Source organism: Maniola jurtina, chromosome 7, assembly GCF_905333055.1.
Source record: "Maniola jurtina chromosome 7, ilManJurt1.1, whole genome shotgun sequence".
NCBI lineage: Eukaryota > Metazoa > Arthropoda > Insecta > Lepidoptera > Nymphalidae > Maniola > Maniola jurtina.
The window spans coordinates 8,182,137-8,199,440 of record NC_060035.1 but is presented as its reverse complement, the minus strand read 5'-3'; the positions used below and the strand labels follow the sequence as shown (position 1 = coordinate 8,199,440).

The window sequence follows — 17,304 nt, the reverse complement described above, 5'->3', positions numbered from 1 at the left end:
ACATAGACTACAAATCACGTCTCGAAAGTCCACATTTGGTCTGCCATGATTACTTGGCTAGAACCCAGAGCCGTTAAACCAGTTTAAAAACCATGATTAGTTACAATCACAGACGAATAACATAGAATGCTTACAATACATGGACGTACCTACTACCTATATAACTATATACTATGGACAGATTACAGATAGCGCAGAGCGCTGTAAATTAGAATCGCAGACATTAGCTGGACAGATTAGAATTAAAAATTGATATAGGTCTTGAAGCTTTGAGTACCTAGGTCCTAGTGCTTCAAAGCACATTCGTAAAATATATTGCGTTACATAGACTTATATATTAATTTGTTGTTTTGGACTGTGCAGTTTGTGAATATTTCAAAACCTAGAAATTAGTGGTGGTTCTGATTCAAGTTGATACCAGGGTCGTTTACCTATTCGGTAAGTACATACCTACTCACTATTGATACATTAGGTATTTTTATATGGGTATCTATTGAAAAAATTAATGAGAAAATGAAAGTGAAACAAACAGACAAAACATTTATTTTAATTGTAACTACACTGCAAAAGTGACTAGCCATTTCTTGAATACAATTACTAAAGTCAAGGTAATAACCCATGACTTTTATAACAATATCAATAAATCAATATTAATGACTAAAGCTGAAAGTTATTTTGAATAAATATAGATTAAATAGTGTAATCAAACTCCCTTTGTGAGTAAATGAATAAATGGTGTGCTATTAAATTACATACACATGTCACTAGATAAGAAGTCATTAAAAAATTAACCACTAAATCTAAAATGTAAATGGAGCTACATACTATAGCACCTGAAGCTTATTTATTTTCATGTACCTAATTCAATTGGCAGTTCCTATAAAATAATTGCCACTCTAAGATTGTGTTCCAGCAATCCAGCACATTGCTATTATACTTGGCACAAATCTTCGAAAAGAGCAACTGCCAAGGCATTCCAAACTAGTGATAAATGCATTTGGCAATAGGTATAAACATACTTGTAAAAGTTTACTTAAATAATTAAAAATATTTCTATTCTTTTCTATTTGGCTATACTTAATACTCAATTATTTACATTACTTAAATACAACAATCATGCACATCAAATTAATGCTTGAAATAGTAGCAGTTCAGACCTTGTTACCCAAATAATCACCACAAATCTCACTGAGATTTATTTATTTAAAAATAAGATTGTCTGTAATTTATAGTATCAGCCTTATTAGATTGTTGAGGACTTAGTTAACCTATTTTAAAGTAACTAATGGAGAATATATATTGATGTGGAGTATAATAACAGTGTTATGTCATTGTTCTTTGTACTTAGGACATGTCTTGTCTGACTGCCGACATGCAATTAGTGAGAAACAAGTTGAGCTAAAAACTAGAATCGAGTTAACAAACAGTGAGAAGTGTATAATTGGGATAGTTTTGTCGCTGGGCTATGAGCCAGTTTAACAGGTGATTACTTCACCAGTCGTTGAGACATACAATTAATTCCTGCAAACTGTGCATGTGTTTTGGCTGCTAAGAGAGTGCCACTTATTTTGAGAGCCACAGCAAGTTTTTTGCTCTGACAGTCTCAGAGACTAGTTGTTTTCTTGTTGGTGATGAGACAGTTGCCCTTATCATTACATAGATTTCTAATAACTAAAGGCTTAAAAAGTTAACTTGTTTATTATCTTTTCCAGATCGAAGTGAACACAACCATGTTACGATTCCTCAGTAGAAGGGGGCGTTCTTCTAGCCAGACGCGCAACAAACAAAATCAAAAAGCCTCTAGCAACAAAAACCTGATACAATGCAAGGTAATGCTTCTTGATGATACTGATTTATCTATTAATCTCTCTAAAAAAGCTAGTGCGGGCGATCTCTATGAACAAGTATTTTATTCATTAGATTTAATAGAGAAGGATTATTTTGGATTACAATTTACTGATACCAATAATGTCAAACATTGGCTAGATCCAACAAAAACGATTAAAAAACAAGTAAAAATTGGGCCACCTTATACTTTAAGACTTAAGGTGAAGTTTTATTCATCTGAACCTAACAATTTGAGAGAAGAATTGACGAGATATCAATTCTTCTTACAATTAAAGAAAGATATTTTGGAGAGCAAATTAGAATGCCCTCACTCTACAGCTGTGGAATTAGCAGCACTGGCCTTGCAGTCAGAACTTGGTGACTTTGATGAGTCTATACACACACCAGCTACTGTATCAGAATTCCGATTTGTCCCTAATCAAAGTGAAGAAATGGAAATTGAAATATTAGAAGAATATAAAAAATGTAAAGGTCTTTCTCCTGCTCAAGCTGAAGTAAACTATCTCAATAAGGCAAAGTGGCTTGAAATGTATGGTGTTGACATGCACATTGTTCTTGGCAAAGATGGGTGTGAGTATCATTTAGGATTGACACCCACAGGCATTCTCGTATTTGAAGGACCACAAAAAATTGGATTATTTTTTTGGCCTAAAATCAGCAAGTTAGATTTTAAAAAGAAGAAATTGACATTAGTCGTTGTTGAAGACGACGATCAAGGTCGGGAACAAGAACATACATTTGTCTTTAGACTTCATAATGAAAAGGCTTGTAAACATCTTTGGAAATGTGCTGTAGAACATCACACTTTCTTCCGCTTACGAGCGCCAGTGAAAGGGCCCTCTGCAAGACAGAACTTCTTCAGAATGGGATCAAGATTTCAATACTCGGGTAAAACAGAATATCAAACAACTCAGCAAAATCGTGCACGTCGAACCGTCCAATTCGAAAGACGGCCTAGTCAAAGATTTGCGCGACGGCAAAGTCATGTTTTACGAGAACGTGAGAAACAAAGTACATCTTCAAAACCCGATAATTCTTTGCAACCGGAACCAAGCACATCAGCAGAACATTCGGCCCCAGTAACTGAAACTGGCCTTGATACCTTATCGAGAAAGAGTAGCGCAAAATCACAGAAATCTACTTTGGTCGAAAGTGACACAAGGCCTATTGAAGTAGGAGAACCCTCGACAAAGAAACTTCTAAGCGATGAAGCCCCAGAGGAAGTACTTATTTCAAAAGATGATGCCATCAGCAACAAGGTTTTGTTTAAGATGGATAAAGTTAGCATGGAAGAAAAGAAGAGTAACTTGACGCAGTTAGTGGTTAACAAGCCTCCTTGTAACTGTTCACCTGTTGCTGAATTTAACCCACTAAATGATCTTCTTATGAGTTTAGTCAAAGAAAAACTAAACTGTGATGACTCAAAGAATGAAGTCAAAAAAGACCAATTGGATGCAGTTGATAGTGAAGTACCCAACAACCAAACAAAATGCTACATGCCTTCTACTAAAAATCTACCACCTGGTCAGCTCAAATGCAATAATATACTAAAAGCTCAACAAAGTGAAGTCAAAATTATCAATGAATCAACTAACATTAATTTATCTATTCCGTCCACGCCATCCCCGAAGATATTAAATGAGACAAATCCGAACAATTCCCAATATGTGTCTATAGTGGTGGTTGAACCTCCACGCACACAAGCAAAACTGGCGTCTCCAAAACCTGTTGAGAGAAATGAAGATTTGATTCCTAAATCTCAACCGATTTCATCTCTTTCGCCCTGGCTCGTTACTTCGGAACCGAGTTCCCCATCTGGCATAGGAGAAAAAGAAATTACAATAATCCACCGCAAATCAGTTATAACAACACAACTTTAAAGAGATACTTTAGGGTCACATAAATAACGCTGACAATAGTATTTTAGTTGATAATTAATAATTAAAAAAATTATTTATCTACTTACTTCCCTTTAAAAAGAGTTGCCTCTCTGATACAAATGCATACCTACTTTACAAAATTATAATTGATGAAAATAGACAAAGTAGTTATAGCGTGACTTGCTCCGAAATTACGAAGTAATTTCAGGTGTCAGTGATCGAAAAGATACATAAAATTGTGCCTTATATAAAATACAGATTTTTACATTAATACAGACATTTTCCATTTCACTTTTAAGTTTCGAGAGAAACCTAAAGCGAGATGCTTCACTTCCTTTCGAAACCTACCTAAATGTATAACTTTATTTATGTACGAGTATAAAAACATCTAAAGCGCAGAGCTCACCTTAAAACCGAGACGGCACACTCGATGCGCTAGCTACTGTGTTGTTTTACATGCGTATATAACAGTATTCGAAACAAAATGATAGCAGAGTCAACGCCGCCAACCCCTAGCAGTTGGCGCAGGAAACGCGTCCTAAACCAAGTCGCCTCGCTTCTTGGTGAGTGACACGCCTTAGATAATATTGGCAAGTAGGTATTTGTAAAGTTTATTTGACTATCTAATTCTACTCGTTATTATTTTCCATTAATTAATATTATTATACTTACCTACATTCCATAAAACAAGCAATTTTCAGTATTTCTTAGATAGAGATTTTACATCAGTATTTTTACTCTTGATTTGGAGAATGAATATTCATTCCATATTTTTTGTAGATTGTAGTAGGTACTATAATTATTATCAAAACATTAATGATACTCAGTAATTCTATATATCTATTGTCGATAACCGAAAATTTATAACATAGTTAGGTGCTGTTTTATTAATTTAAGAATTAAAAATTATTGAAATATATTTTATTTGTATTTAAATCAAACAGTCGCTATACAGAAAATGATCTGATGTCCTAATAACACGTTACGTATAGTATTCATTATAATATATATACCTGTTTATGTGGTGGTGGTAAATATAAGCTTGACAACATATCATAAGATTTTTTTAACTTAAGATGTATACATATATTATTAAGTCCCCTTTGTACATATTATCTAACTTGAATTGAACTAGGTACTAATTACTAAAGTTATAAAATTACACAATTTATCGATGTGCAGCTATAAAAATACCACAGAACGCCTCTGCGAAAATTGAGCGGAAAAAAGTCACATGTTAAGGGGACTGCCATTGTAGGTACTTAATAAATTAAATTATAATATAGATATAGTATTATTGTAAGCCGTCCATAAATCATATTATCGAATATTTTTTAACAAACTTTACAGTACTCGTATTATTATGGAATAGTAACAGTACAACATAATTAATAAAATAATCAGTATTACAAGAAGCAAATTATACAGATGCCATAAGATAGGTACCTACTTATAAATTTGGATATATTGTTTCAAAAATACACATAGTTACTTCAATTTTCATAGCTACTTTTTGAGGACACTTAAGAACTGAATGACTTGCATTTTAATTTTTAATTTTAACTTTTAAATGATGTAACCACAAATTCACGGTTTTCAGATTTATTCCTTTATTTGTGGTATAAGACCTACCTAACTGCCAAATTTTGTGACTCTACGTCAACGGGAAGTACCCTATAGGTTTTCTTGACAGATACGATGGACGGACGGACGGACCGACGGACAGACAGACAGACAGACAGACAACAAAGTGATCCTATAAGGGTTCCGTTTTTCCTTTTGAGATATGGGACCCTAAAAAAGTCAGTAATTGTACATTTTAATCAATCCAATCCGATTTTTCTTTGTATTAATTAAATCAAATAAAACAGAACTAAACTTATTTTAATAAATTCGGGACTAACGGACGATAAAGGGCTTTGACCACAAAAATAATTAATTTTGCTCATTTTACAGCGTAAGACTGAACACAAACAAGTACCTACCTACCTTGTTATAAAATTAGTAATAATTTATTGATATGAAAATGAACATTCCGTTTTGTCATTTTTTTAGTAAATGCCTGTTTCGTGCCACACGATATTTTCAATGCCATGTTATATCTATGTAGTTTGTAAAAAAATATGTACAAAGTTAAATCTGAAATACGTATATCTGATAATCTGATATATTAGGCCTTAAAAATCAAAAATGGTGCTCTAAAATCGTTTGTAGCTTTACCGAAAAGTCTGCAAATGTTTTGAAATTCCTGCTCAAGTTATGAACCTAAAATAATTATTCATATGTTACATACTAATTTTTGACCGAATGTATATTTGTTTCCTTCGCAATACAGTCACAAAATTAATATAGAAAAGTCATTATTTTAACAGACAATTTAAGCTACTTCCGTTTTTCAGTTTTAATTATTATCAGCAAAGAGTATTTTTCATTTAATCACCTATATTTTTGTGCCTTATTAAGTAACTTACTTAAAACTCTCGAAATTGACCTCTAAACTTTTTACTGTTAACTTAAGCATATTACGTGTTACTATGGATTTCTTGTTTACAGAGATTTTAAGTTATTTAAGGAACTAAGTTTTTAATTTATATTAAGTACTACTTAAGCAGGCAAGTAGAAACTATAACTACTAATAATATTATTACACACATCAAAAGTATGTGGATCAAGTACATTTTTAACTACAAAAAAAAAAATTGACTTTTTTCTTTAATTTTTTGAATTTTGAATCAAAATCACTTAGAGAAATGGTCGCCCACGTTCTTTCGTTACACATTATGGCTTATAAGTTATAACGCTCCCACAGTTTGCAAAAATTGCAATTTTTCTTAATTATTACAAATTATACGGATAAGTTGTTAACTTTAAGAGGGCTCTCTCCGTCACTCGCTTCTACTCGCTTCATACAATCGTAGTTCCAATTTCATTTGAATATTAAGCAACCAAAGTCCATGAAATTTTGCAGACATATTCTAGAAACTAATATCTATGTCTGTGGTTTTCCAGATTTCTGTTAAAATATTCGGTTTCAAAGTTACGCGGTCTTAAAAATTTACATACAAATCTTTGAGCCCCTGTAATTTTAAAACTACATATTTTTAGAAAAATCTAAAACACCACAGACACAGATATTAGTTTCTAAAATATGTCTGCAAAATTTCATGGACTTTGGTTGCTTAATATTCAAATGAAATTGGAACTACGATTGTATGAAGCGAGAGCCCTGTTAACATAGGAATTAAAGTAAGAAGCCAGTCTGGAAGACTAGATTTAGTAAATATGAGTTGGATAATTTTTATAGTTAAATAATATGTACTTGATCCCTAGACACTTGTGTGTGTACTGTAATCATGTATCATTGACTTGTTATGGATAGGTATTGTAATAGAACACTCCGTAATTTCTAAATTTTCATTAAGTGGGTACTTAAATTGTTATTACTTTGTTAAAACGTAATTTAGAAATTACAGCGACGATAAAATTATTCTCAGACATTATAATGCAGACTTTACAGATTTAATAAAGAATATTGTACATCATTCCCAGTTTTTAAAAATCTCTTTAAAAGCAAAGTATTATGTTACTTGTTGTTGTTAGGATTAGTTACTCATACTCTTATTATGGGTTACTATTTTTATTATATATTTCTATTATATTATTATTTCCTACTATTAAAATCAATGAAGTAAATGAAATTCAATTGTATCAGCGTTTTTGGAAAATAATAAAACATACGTCCATATAAAAAAACTTGCTGGCGCAAGACATGGGGATATTTTCAAAAGGTCTTTTTAACACTTATTGCAAAAAGTCGGTTACATTGAATTATAATGTACTAACGATAATGTTTGTCACATTATAGTTAGCACTTAGTAGTTGGAATATGTATAAGTTTTTTATTGCTTTCAAATATTTCTGTTTCCTTTAAATTGGTAACAACTTCTTACCCAATTCTTATCATGTTCTTGGTTGTTGACGACGTGTGACGCGACTATTATCGGGATATAAAATATGTAGTCAGTGTTTTATATAGAACGGTTTCAATAGTAGGGAATTTTGAATCTGAAAATATATCTCGGTCTGTATTCATTACTAGAGTATTTTTACATCTTCAATCAAGCTATAATACCGCAACGATTTGCATTGCCGTGTGCTTTTAATCTTTATAATACTGTCTGATTGTATCAGTAGAACTTAAATCATTGACTATATCTGATCGCATTGTCTACCGACTTGTGTAACATGATGCGGTCTGATAGTGTTTTATTCTAGTTAGCGGGAAATGTATGATACAGACTACTGTATCAAACTGCGTTAGCCATAATGCCTTTGTAGTTTGTACGGTACTTAATTATTTTTAAGCAAATACAGTTATATCAATCTTATTTTTGAATTAAGTATTACTTACTTACTTTTTGAATAAAGCATTATAATATATGAGACTTATCCCAAATATGCTTGTTTTATTTATTTGGAAAATCTTATTTTTCGCCTTCCCAAGTTCATTTACCTGAGTAGGTACTTAGTATTTACCTTCCATTTCGTAAATGGTGTGACTAATATTTCTACAAGTTTTATTATAGAGTGATTTTTGGCACCATTTGCGTCATACAGAGCAGAAACCATCTTTTTGTGCTGCAGCAGACAATAGGTTCACAGCATCACAGAGACACGTTTATGTTACTGACTTCTTCTTCTGAAGAAGAAAAGTTCTTGCTTAAAAAGTATCAAGTGTCATTATTTGACATCATATATTGTGTCAAATATTGTTTTGTTGCTAATCACCTCTCGATAGTATATTCATTGCTACTAATTTGCTAACAATCACTTATGAACTCTTCTAAAAATACATAATATTATTTATTTTAGCTTCGAATATACCTATATCATAAAGAAAGCAATGGATAAAGTATCTTCAGAAAAATCTTCATCGAATTATGATCTCTTATACTCATGTAAACGTTACTTTATTAATAATTTGGACTCATATCATGGAGAGCATTATTTAAAGGAAATTTCCAAAGTGTTGGTGAAAAATGCAACCTTTGAATCTACCAAGCAGTCATCACGGACGGTTATCGGGGAAGACGCGGACCCTGTAACGCCTCCGCCACCAGAACAACCTTATGAAATTATAGGTACTGGAATAGTTCATCATAAGTATCAGCCTGCCCTGGTGAGCGTCACCACACCCTGTCTTCAGCTTTCTTGATCCAGCGGTTTTCCGTCACTCTACATTTTCGTCAATCTTCTTTAGTTTTTCGGCACCAACGACCATCGCATGATTATTGTAATATCCATACTTCCATAGGTACTTAATATTATAAATGCGAAAGTGTGTCTGTCTGTCTGAAAATGTTGCAGACAGACAGCTGTCTCCTACATTTTCATGGTTAAGCCGCTGGACCAATTTTAATGAAATTTGGTAGGTACAGAGTTAGCTTAACATTCCGGGGACGGACATAGGCTACTTTTTATCCCGGAAAATCAGAGTTCCTACGGGACTCTTAAGAATCTATTCGTTAAACCGATTTATATGAAAGGTACAGAGGTAGCTCACGTCCCGAAATTTAACTAAACGGAAAAGCAAATAGGTCCCACGGGATTTTTAAATAAACCTAAATCCACGCGGACGGAGTCGCGGGTATCATTTAGTAAATAATAATTTAAATAAAATGAATCAAAATCAAATGCTAAGAAACATCTTTCACATCTAGGTATTAGTAAGCTCAGAACTCGTATGAGTAGGTATAACCGAGAAGGTATAACCCATATTGATAGGCTTGAAGAATAAGCTTTCCGAAATCCCAAAATTACAATGCGATTTAGGTAGAGTAATCGTTTGACCTCTAAAACTAAAATCTCTAAAAACATACCGAGTCGAATTCGAATTTATGTTAATGTTGCACAAATCAGCCTTGTGCCTAGGTACCGTTGTGGATCCCAAGGTCAAGCCTTTGGATAACGTTGCCCGGATAGTTCCGACAGCCGAATGTTTGCCTCAAATGCTTACATGTGGAACTGTTATCTTCGATATTAGCTATGACAGAGCCGACTTACAAATAGCCATGGATTATCTAAAATGTTAGTAACGCTTCGCTTCCATATTTGATTAAGTACGTAAGCTATGTAGCCTAATAGATATTATTGATAAAATATTATATCTATGTATATTTTAATCCGTACTACATATTATTATTGAAGATTATGCGTGAGTTGTTACGTTGTAGGTATGGCTTCGGATTTACGTTGGTATGGCATTCCGTATTATTATAGGTACTACCTATAGGCATTATAAGGTTAAATATATAGGCACTTAATAATAATAAATTATAAATTAAATGTAAATTATAGCGTTGCTCGTGATTGAAATGACTTAGGTACCTACCTAAACAAAATCAATTTATCAGTCTTATCCATTTCCCGTATTTGATTGGGGCAATTTAAGAGCCTCTACCAACATCACAAGATGTCGGCGACAAGATAGCAACATCATTAGAAGAAATCGGCGCGTATCCTCCACAACAATCATAACAGTTATCCTTGGCTAGTCTGCTTACATAATTATGCACCCAGTTAATGAAAATTTACATTTTAGAGATGAACAAATTAAATTTCGTAAATCTGTTCCAGTATTAAAAGAGCTGTTACAAAAGCAAAAACCAGATCATCCAGACGACGATGGAGCCGGAGGCGACTCTAAAAAACGTTACTTGATTCTGATATCGACCGTAATGACTTGGGCCGTTACTAAACCATTAGACCCGGTAATACTTTTTACAAGCGATTACGCTTTGTTTGAATATCATCAAGGTAGGTTGTTACTTATAACAAAAGGTAGAATACCTTTAAAGGTTTGTCCTTTTAATTCCTTTGGAATTTCTTGGGAATTAGAATGAAAAGCAACGGAGTCATTAACGGAGCTTACGTATGCTGAATCAAAAGAAAACAGAGTATGCTTAGTTGGTGCGTCACCAATATAACTATGAAACTAGTGTGAAAGCTTGCTCACCAAGAGGTTCTAAGATCGATTCGCGTTCGAACAAATTTTATTTAAGCCTACACTTTTAAAGTAGATTAGCTTAACTAGGTCTAGGTAGATTCTGGTCAGTAACCTCCGTAATCATATACAGAGTCCGTATATCAAGTGACTAGGCGTTCTGGTACGCCGCACCTCTAGGTTAGCCAATTTATCTTAATACTACTGATACCTACTTAATTAATCTTAAGAAAAAAAAACCTCAAAATTCTTAAAAACACCTTTAATTCTTCACCACATTACCAAACATTCTTTAAAAACACCTAGAATAGAATAGAATATATTTAGGTTCCACTGAAAAATAATAATTTACCACTGGTTCTACCACCTATTAAAATAGGGTATAAGTACCTATTACCATCCTTTTTTGGATGGAGACGCGACTCTTGACCTATCATAAGCGCCTAACTTAGACCTGAAAGAAATAAAATACTTACAAAATACAAAGAATTTGATCAGATTGAGATGTGTTTGGGAATAGGTATAATATTGAAGTTTCGTTATCTGTTTTATCAAGGATACCCCAGATATGCCTTTCATCGAGACGGATTTTCGTAAAAGAAAGCCACACCCAAACTACAAATTGCATTACGACGCCGAAAACGAGGTTATTGGTATTGCTAGGAACTACAGATCACAAATCGGGTTAGTTGAATATCTACGACACAAAACTACATTTTTTTTAATGTTACCGTTATTTTAAATAACTTATCAAGAACTTTGTGATAATATTGGCAGAGCAATAGTCATCGGGTCAGGGGTCACGTACGGCGGACGCGAAGACGTCTTGTTCTACTGGTTTCAAAAAGCATGGGAATGCGAAAAACTTCTGCCGATTCTTGGTCGCGGTTTGAATGTTATTCCGTTAATCAATGTTTCGGACCTTGCCCAGTATGTACCTATAGTCTATAGATTATGAATCTATTGATTAATAATACAATGCAGTTAGAGTTAGACTGCAGCAGACCTCATAATTACATCAGGCTTCATAAAAATCCATCCACCTAATATTTACAAATACCTACGTAAGTTTGAAAGTAATGAAAAAAATGTGCAGCAGTAAAGAAATCTGGCACGTTTTTACTCGTATGTTAGGATTCTTTGGAATCCGCTTAGCTACCTAACTACATTGAGCGCGGAAATGCATTCTGTACCTAAGCAAATTCTTGGAACCATGATTTAAAGCGGTCATCATTTTTATTAAAATAGGTACAAGAAAGTAACTTGAGTACCTTAACTTAAAAATACGAATTTTAGCTTGTGTTGTTTTCAGGATTGTGTACAACTTGGTGGTTGATTTTCCGAAGAAACTCTACATACTTGCTGTGGAACAAAATACTACCAAACAGAGAGAGGTTTAATAGTTTTCATTATTTTCTATTTTTTCGGCTGAGTAGCTAAGCCTACCTATAATACTCATTTGATTATTATGTTGAGCGTCTCTCAACTTATTACAGATCATAAAACCTTTAGGCCGGCTTGTTGGCTCTGGAATGTTTAAATGTATACCACCTGAAGATGCTTTTCTTATTCCGGAAATCGATGTAAGTTATCAAATAATTATTTCAACGGCCGAAATTAATGATAATCAATCCGTCTATACTGACACTGTAGTACAGTGACTGTACCTACTCTGTCGATAAGTTCTAATAAACATTAGGTAATATTTGCCAGTAAAGATCTTGCGATTTTACTTGTCTTGCGACAATAACAACGTTGTCACAAATAACAATCTGTCGATAAGCTGTTTATTATCGACAGATTACAGATAATGATTAACAATGAATTTATTATTTGCGGCCAAGAGTGTCGTTACCATCGATGGCCGATACATATTCCTGTCATTACCTTCCAAACACGCTGTTCAAAAAAGTTCAAGTATGTACATACCTACTTGAACTTTTTTTTATAGACGACGTTCTAATTTTATAAACATTGTTTTCAGCAAAGAATTTTCGATTTAATGACCCTGAATCTCAACATGGAACCGACTTTTATTGTGGAAACTATGGCTCTCCAATGGGTTTCTGAATTGACCTTTGCAGAAAACGTACCTCATCTTATAAAACAATTTAAAAAAGAAAAGGGGTTAAAAGCATTTAAGGTACTTACGAATTTTACTACGACAAAGATAGTTAAAAGATAGTTAAAATAGTAAATACATAGTTAACTAACCTTAAAAATAAAATTAAATGCAATTACTTAGGATTTTAAATGTATCAATACTCTTGCTTTAAAGGTTATTGTCTACGGCCCTCCAATCGTAGGCAAGACTACGTTATCGAAGCTCATCTGCCAAAGCTATGGTCTCCTTTATGTATCTCCGGAAACAATTGCTGAAGATATATTGGAAGATTTGGTATTGTTTCTAGATTTCAATATTTAGATCTCATAGTGAAATTACATAACCAAGGCGAGTCAAGCACTGAAGCCTTGACTAGGCCAATGTTTTAAGGATTATTATCACTAGGAATGTGGGTAGGTACCTACTCGTAACATGTGAAAGAGTTAGTTAAGTCAAATAATCCACTTTCATAGACTTGGCGCGTAAATCATTGGGAGAGAGGTGAAGCCGCTGATTTGCCCGTGCTGACTGGAGAAGAAGATGAACACGGAGCTACTGACGTCGACGACGATGCCGGCGAAGAGGAAGCCATTCAGGAAACTGCTAAACAAAACCTTGCTTTATTAAAAACTGGACGACCTCTGGGCGAAGATGAAATATTAGGGTATATTATAGTGGTACATAGTTGAAATAAGTCGGCTAGGCAAAGCTGAAACAGTTATTTGTTTGCAAGGAGTTGTAGTGATTCGAAAAATCGAATCACGGAATTGTAATAAACAATTACGAACGACATCTACCGGTCGCATAATACATTACTAGGACAAAGAATTTCTGACATTGACAGACTTCAACGTCAACACTGATTAACATTCAGTGCCATCTGTCGGAGAATAGTTTACATAGACTAATCAAACAATGACAGTTTTTCTAGAACATTCTTTAAAATAAAACTACTCATACAAATTAGCGACCTCTAACGACAGATAGCTTTCCATTTAAAAATAACTGTCAAGACTATTTAATTAATCATATACGCTAGCGACATCTGTCGATCAATAGTCTTTCATTCTGGAAACTTCCCCGACAAACTAATAACATTTCCTGTAGCCAGAACACTCGAGAATACACCTTATTTCCGCTAAATTTAATATAAATAAGCAATCCTCCTAGTTCAGGGACATTCCTGATTTCTATTACCTGCAATCACGACGCAGGAGTGAAGTGAAAGTAATAAATAAGTGTAGTGAATTCTGTGTAACCCTGGATTAAGGTTGGTAACTGTGATGTTATTAAATTATAAGTTTAGGCTAATTGTTTTGTACTCGTTTAACCTAACCCTTGCGATAGGCTATTTACTAACAGAATCTGTAAACTCGTTCCATCACTTTTATATTATACGACCTGCACTTGGCTCAGACGACCCAAGGCTCATCTAAAGTTATGGAACGAGAGTTTGAGCAAATCATTTAAGATTGCCTCTCTCGATTCCAGGGTTCCTTCTACCAGGAAGCTCTAACAGTTACACTGAAGCTCTGCTAGTAACCTGACTGCTACCCCACCGGCGAAGTGTCTACCAACTTCGTACCGTCTACCCAAGCCACACTGCACACTGCTGTCGAGTAGCCTACGCACAAGCACTGAGCCGCCGCACCGCAGCGCCGCCCGAGCATCGTCGATTGTCCGACGCGTCTGCGAGCCTTCTGCGAGCCCGTGTCTGCCCCCGGCGTCTGACCAAGGCCAGTTGTCTTCCTTCGGACGGTCAACGTATCTTCATGCGTATGCGATTCTCAATTAACTACCCTGTGATTGTAGCGCGTTACCTACGGCCGCTCCCGACTGAGTTATCTATTAAGTTTATTTTAGTTCCACAATAAGACACAACCTATTTGTAAGATTGTTTGACTATAATTATAAGTATCAAACCGTCTTCGCGTTTTACTAAATTCCTACCTGTCGCACAAAGCGCGACAGAGTAACATTTTTTGAATGCATTTGGTGGTCCCAAATTTGGATACAGAGTAAAATACCTAATTTTTATAGATATCTACGTCAAAGACTTTTATGTCGAGAAGCTTTAAATAAGGGATGGGTGCTTGACGGCTTCCCTACAAACATGGCACAATGTTCTGCGTGTAAGATTGTTTAAATACCTACTCATAATACCTGTAAATTGTAATGCTTTATAAGAAATTCACATAGTATATTATTGTTTTTCATTATAAAACAAATGTCATTGCATTGTTTAGTATTTGATAAAGGAGATGAACAAGATTCAGATGCAGGCGGAGACAACGATGAGGAACAATTTGATGAAGATGCCGATCTCTACAGCAATGTTCTGAAAAAATTGTTACCAGGTACCGAATTTGATGATGCTTCTTATCAATTCAAATTCAAGATGTTTTTATACAATTAGACTTTTACAAGTACTTTTGAATCGTCAAAAGCATCTACCAATGAAAAGTACTAACTATTGAAAACATAGCCGTGCAAAATATTGAAAATACAAATGATTTATTTTTATTTTTAGATATTGTTGTATCATTGGAAGCTACCGATGATTTTATTTGTGAGAAAGCCATGCGTCAACCAGAGGATGATGCTCGATTAGATGAAGAAGTAGTGTTGAAGAGACTTAGTGAATTTAGAGCTGGAGATTCTCGCGACGTTACTCCTCTTAACTTTTTCGATGAACTGGATATTCACCCATTAGTAGTGCCGGTAAAGGAGCACTTGGATTATGGTATGCAAGGACCTTATGCAGCAGTTTCCTTGAGAATGGGAAGACCGTGCCGTTATGGAAAACTAATTGGTAAGGCACTATACGAATAGAAATAGACTTAAAATTGAGAAGTATGTACTAAATAATAGTAGGTACTATAGTTCAAAGCAATTTTTAACTTACGTGGTAGCTCAAATTGAAGCGGCTGAAAGACAGGAAAAGAAAGAAATAGAAACCCTTCGGGCTAGAGAAGATAAAGCAATGAATGAATTACAACAGAAATTGAAAGAAGAACGTGAAGAAAAAATGGAATACTGGGTAAGATGCACGATAAACAAAGTAAAATTGGAATGTATTATAGAAGCAGGCGTTAGTTTGCAAAAGTCCATGATATACTAAAGTAACCAAAAGCTGTACTTGAAAAGAGCAACCGCCGAGTTTCTTGGTGGTTCTTCTCGGTAGGAACGGCATTCCGAACTAGTGGTAGATTTTTTTGACGATTCAAAAGCACTTGTAAAAGTTTAATTGAATAAAAACATTTTGAATTTCAATTTGAAACTTAATTTGCTATAATCCGAAAATCAACGAAATCTGTATGGTACGCAGCACACAACTTCCAACACCACTCGACGCGCGTTTCACCCCGACACCGGAGCACCCTCAGGAGATGCTTAAATTTTTTTTTAATTCGATTCTGATATCTGTATGTTTTGTTTCCATATCAGTCGGAATTATATTCGCTTATGCGCGATGAAGAGGAAGCGGCTCTAGCGGCTGCAGGGGAACCAATGAGGAACTACTTAGTGAACAATATTTTTCCAACTTTGACCACTGCACTCCTGGAAGTTGCTAAACTGCGCCCAAAAGATCCCATTGATTTTCTAGTAAGCTCGTGTTATTACTTCCTTCCTTAATTTTATTTTTTATTAGATTACAAGCTAGCCCTTTACTGCGATCTCACCATGATGCGGTCTAAAATGGTAGTTGTCTAGTGCTATAGCACTAAACAAGGCGTGCGCGGCGGCCGCCTGCGGGAGCGGGGTGTCTCGCGGTGCGGCGCCGGCGCGCGGCACGATGCATTCGCGGCGCGACCGCCTCCTAATTACCAGCGTTAATATATTGTATTTGATTACATTAAACATTTATAAAACCATAAAAGTGTACAGTCCATTTCAAAGTGCCATGCAACACATCACTATACAGTAGTCGACTAATTTGGATGGGGGTATGGCAACTTCACTAAACACATGACCCTAATCAGTTTGTAGGGGATATCTTTATTTCAGATCAGATAAGATCACAGAAAGTTTAATAAAAAAAATCCTCCACCCTGAAAGGAACCCAGAACTTTCCATTTTTAAGATCATTGCGACGCGCTTACTCAAATTAATATTTTCAATGTATTTTTCTAGGCAGAATACTTGTTCAAATTAAATCCAAGTGGAAAAATGTTAGAACCAGGGTACAATCTCCAAGCTGAAAAACTTTTAGGCAAAATCAAGATACTGGATGATGCACTAAAAGACTTGGACATCAAAATAGATCCATTATTACCAAGTGATGCCGAATTTGGCGATTTTCCTTCGAAAAAGAAAATCAATTCAATGAGTGCTTTGTAAACCTTGGAATCGCAATCGACAGAATGAATCTTGTTTAAATTAAAACTATGTATTATTATTTTTAACTACTTAAATAAATTTTAATAAAAACTAACACGTTTTGACTCCTCGTAAGCTTACCCAAGCGA

General features: G+C 34.6%; 2 protein-coding genes across 2 annotated transcripts in view; one reads left to right on the top strand and one right to left on the bottom strand.

Moving 5' to 3' along the window:
- Positions 1–17,304, bottom strand: part of LOC123867139 (eukaryotic translation initiation factor 3 subunit G) — a 28,007-nt gene that overhangs the window by 8,721 nt on the left and 1,982 nt on the right. The window contains exon 2 of the mRNA XM_045909019.1: positions 9,872–9,879. The gene's annotated coding sequence lies outside the window, so the exon portion shown is untranslated. The remainder of the gene's footprint in view (positions 1–9,871; positions 9,880–17,304) is intronic.
- Positions 192–17,246, top strand: LOC123867141. The gene is made up of 18 exons (XM_045909023.1): positions 192–438; positions 1,713–3,699; positions 8,714–8,869; positions 9,660–9,815; positions 10,365–10,498; positions 11,288–11,415; positions 11,509–11,661; positions 12,044–12,125; positions 12,228–12,314; positions 12,716–12,874; positions 13,010–13,129; positions 13,309–13,499; positions 14,876–14,967; positions 15,082–15,192; positions 15,366–15,647; positions 15,748–15,875; positions 16,283–16,441; positions 16,970–17,246. Exons 2-18 carry the CDS (start codon positions 1,731–1,733, stop codon positions 17,174–17,176), a joined length of 4,314 nt encoding a protein of 1,437 aa, XP_045764979.1. The 5' UTR covers positions 192–438; positions 1,713–1,730; the 3' UTR covers positions 17,177–17,246.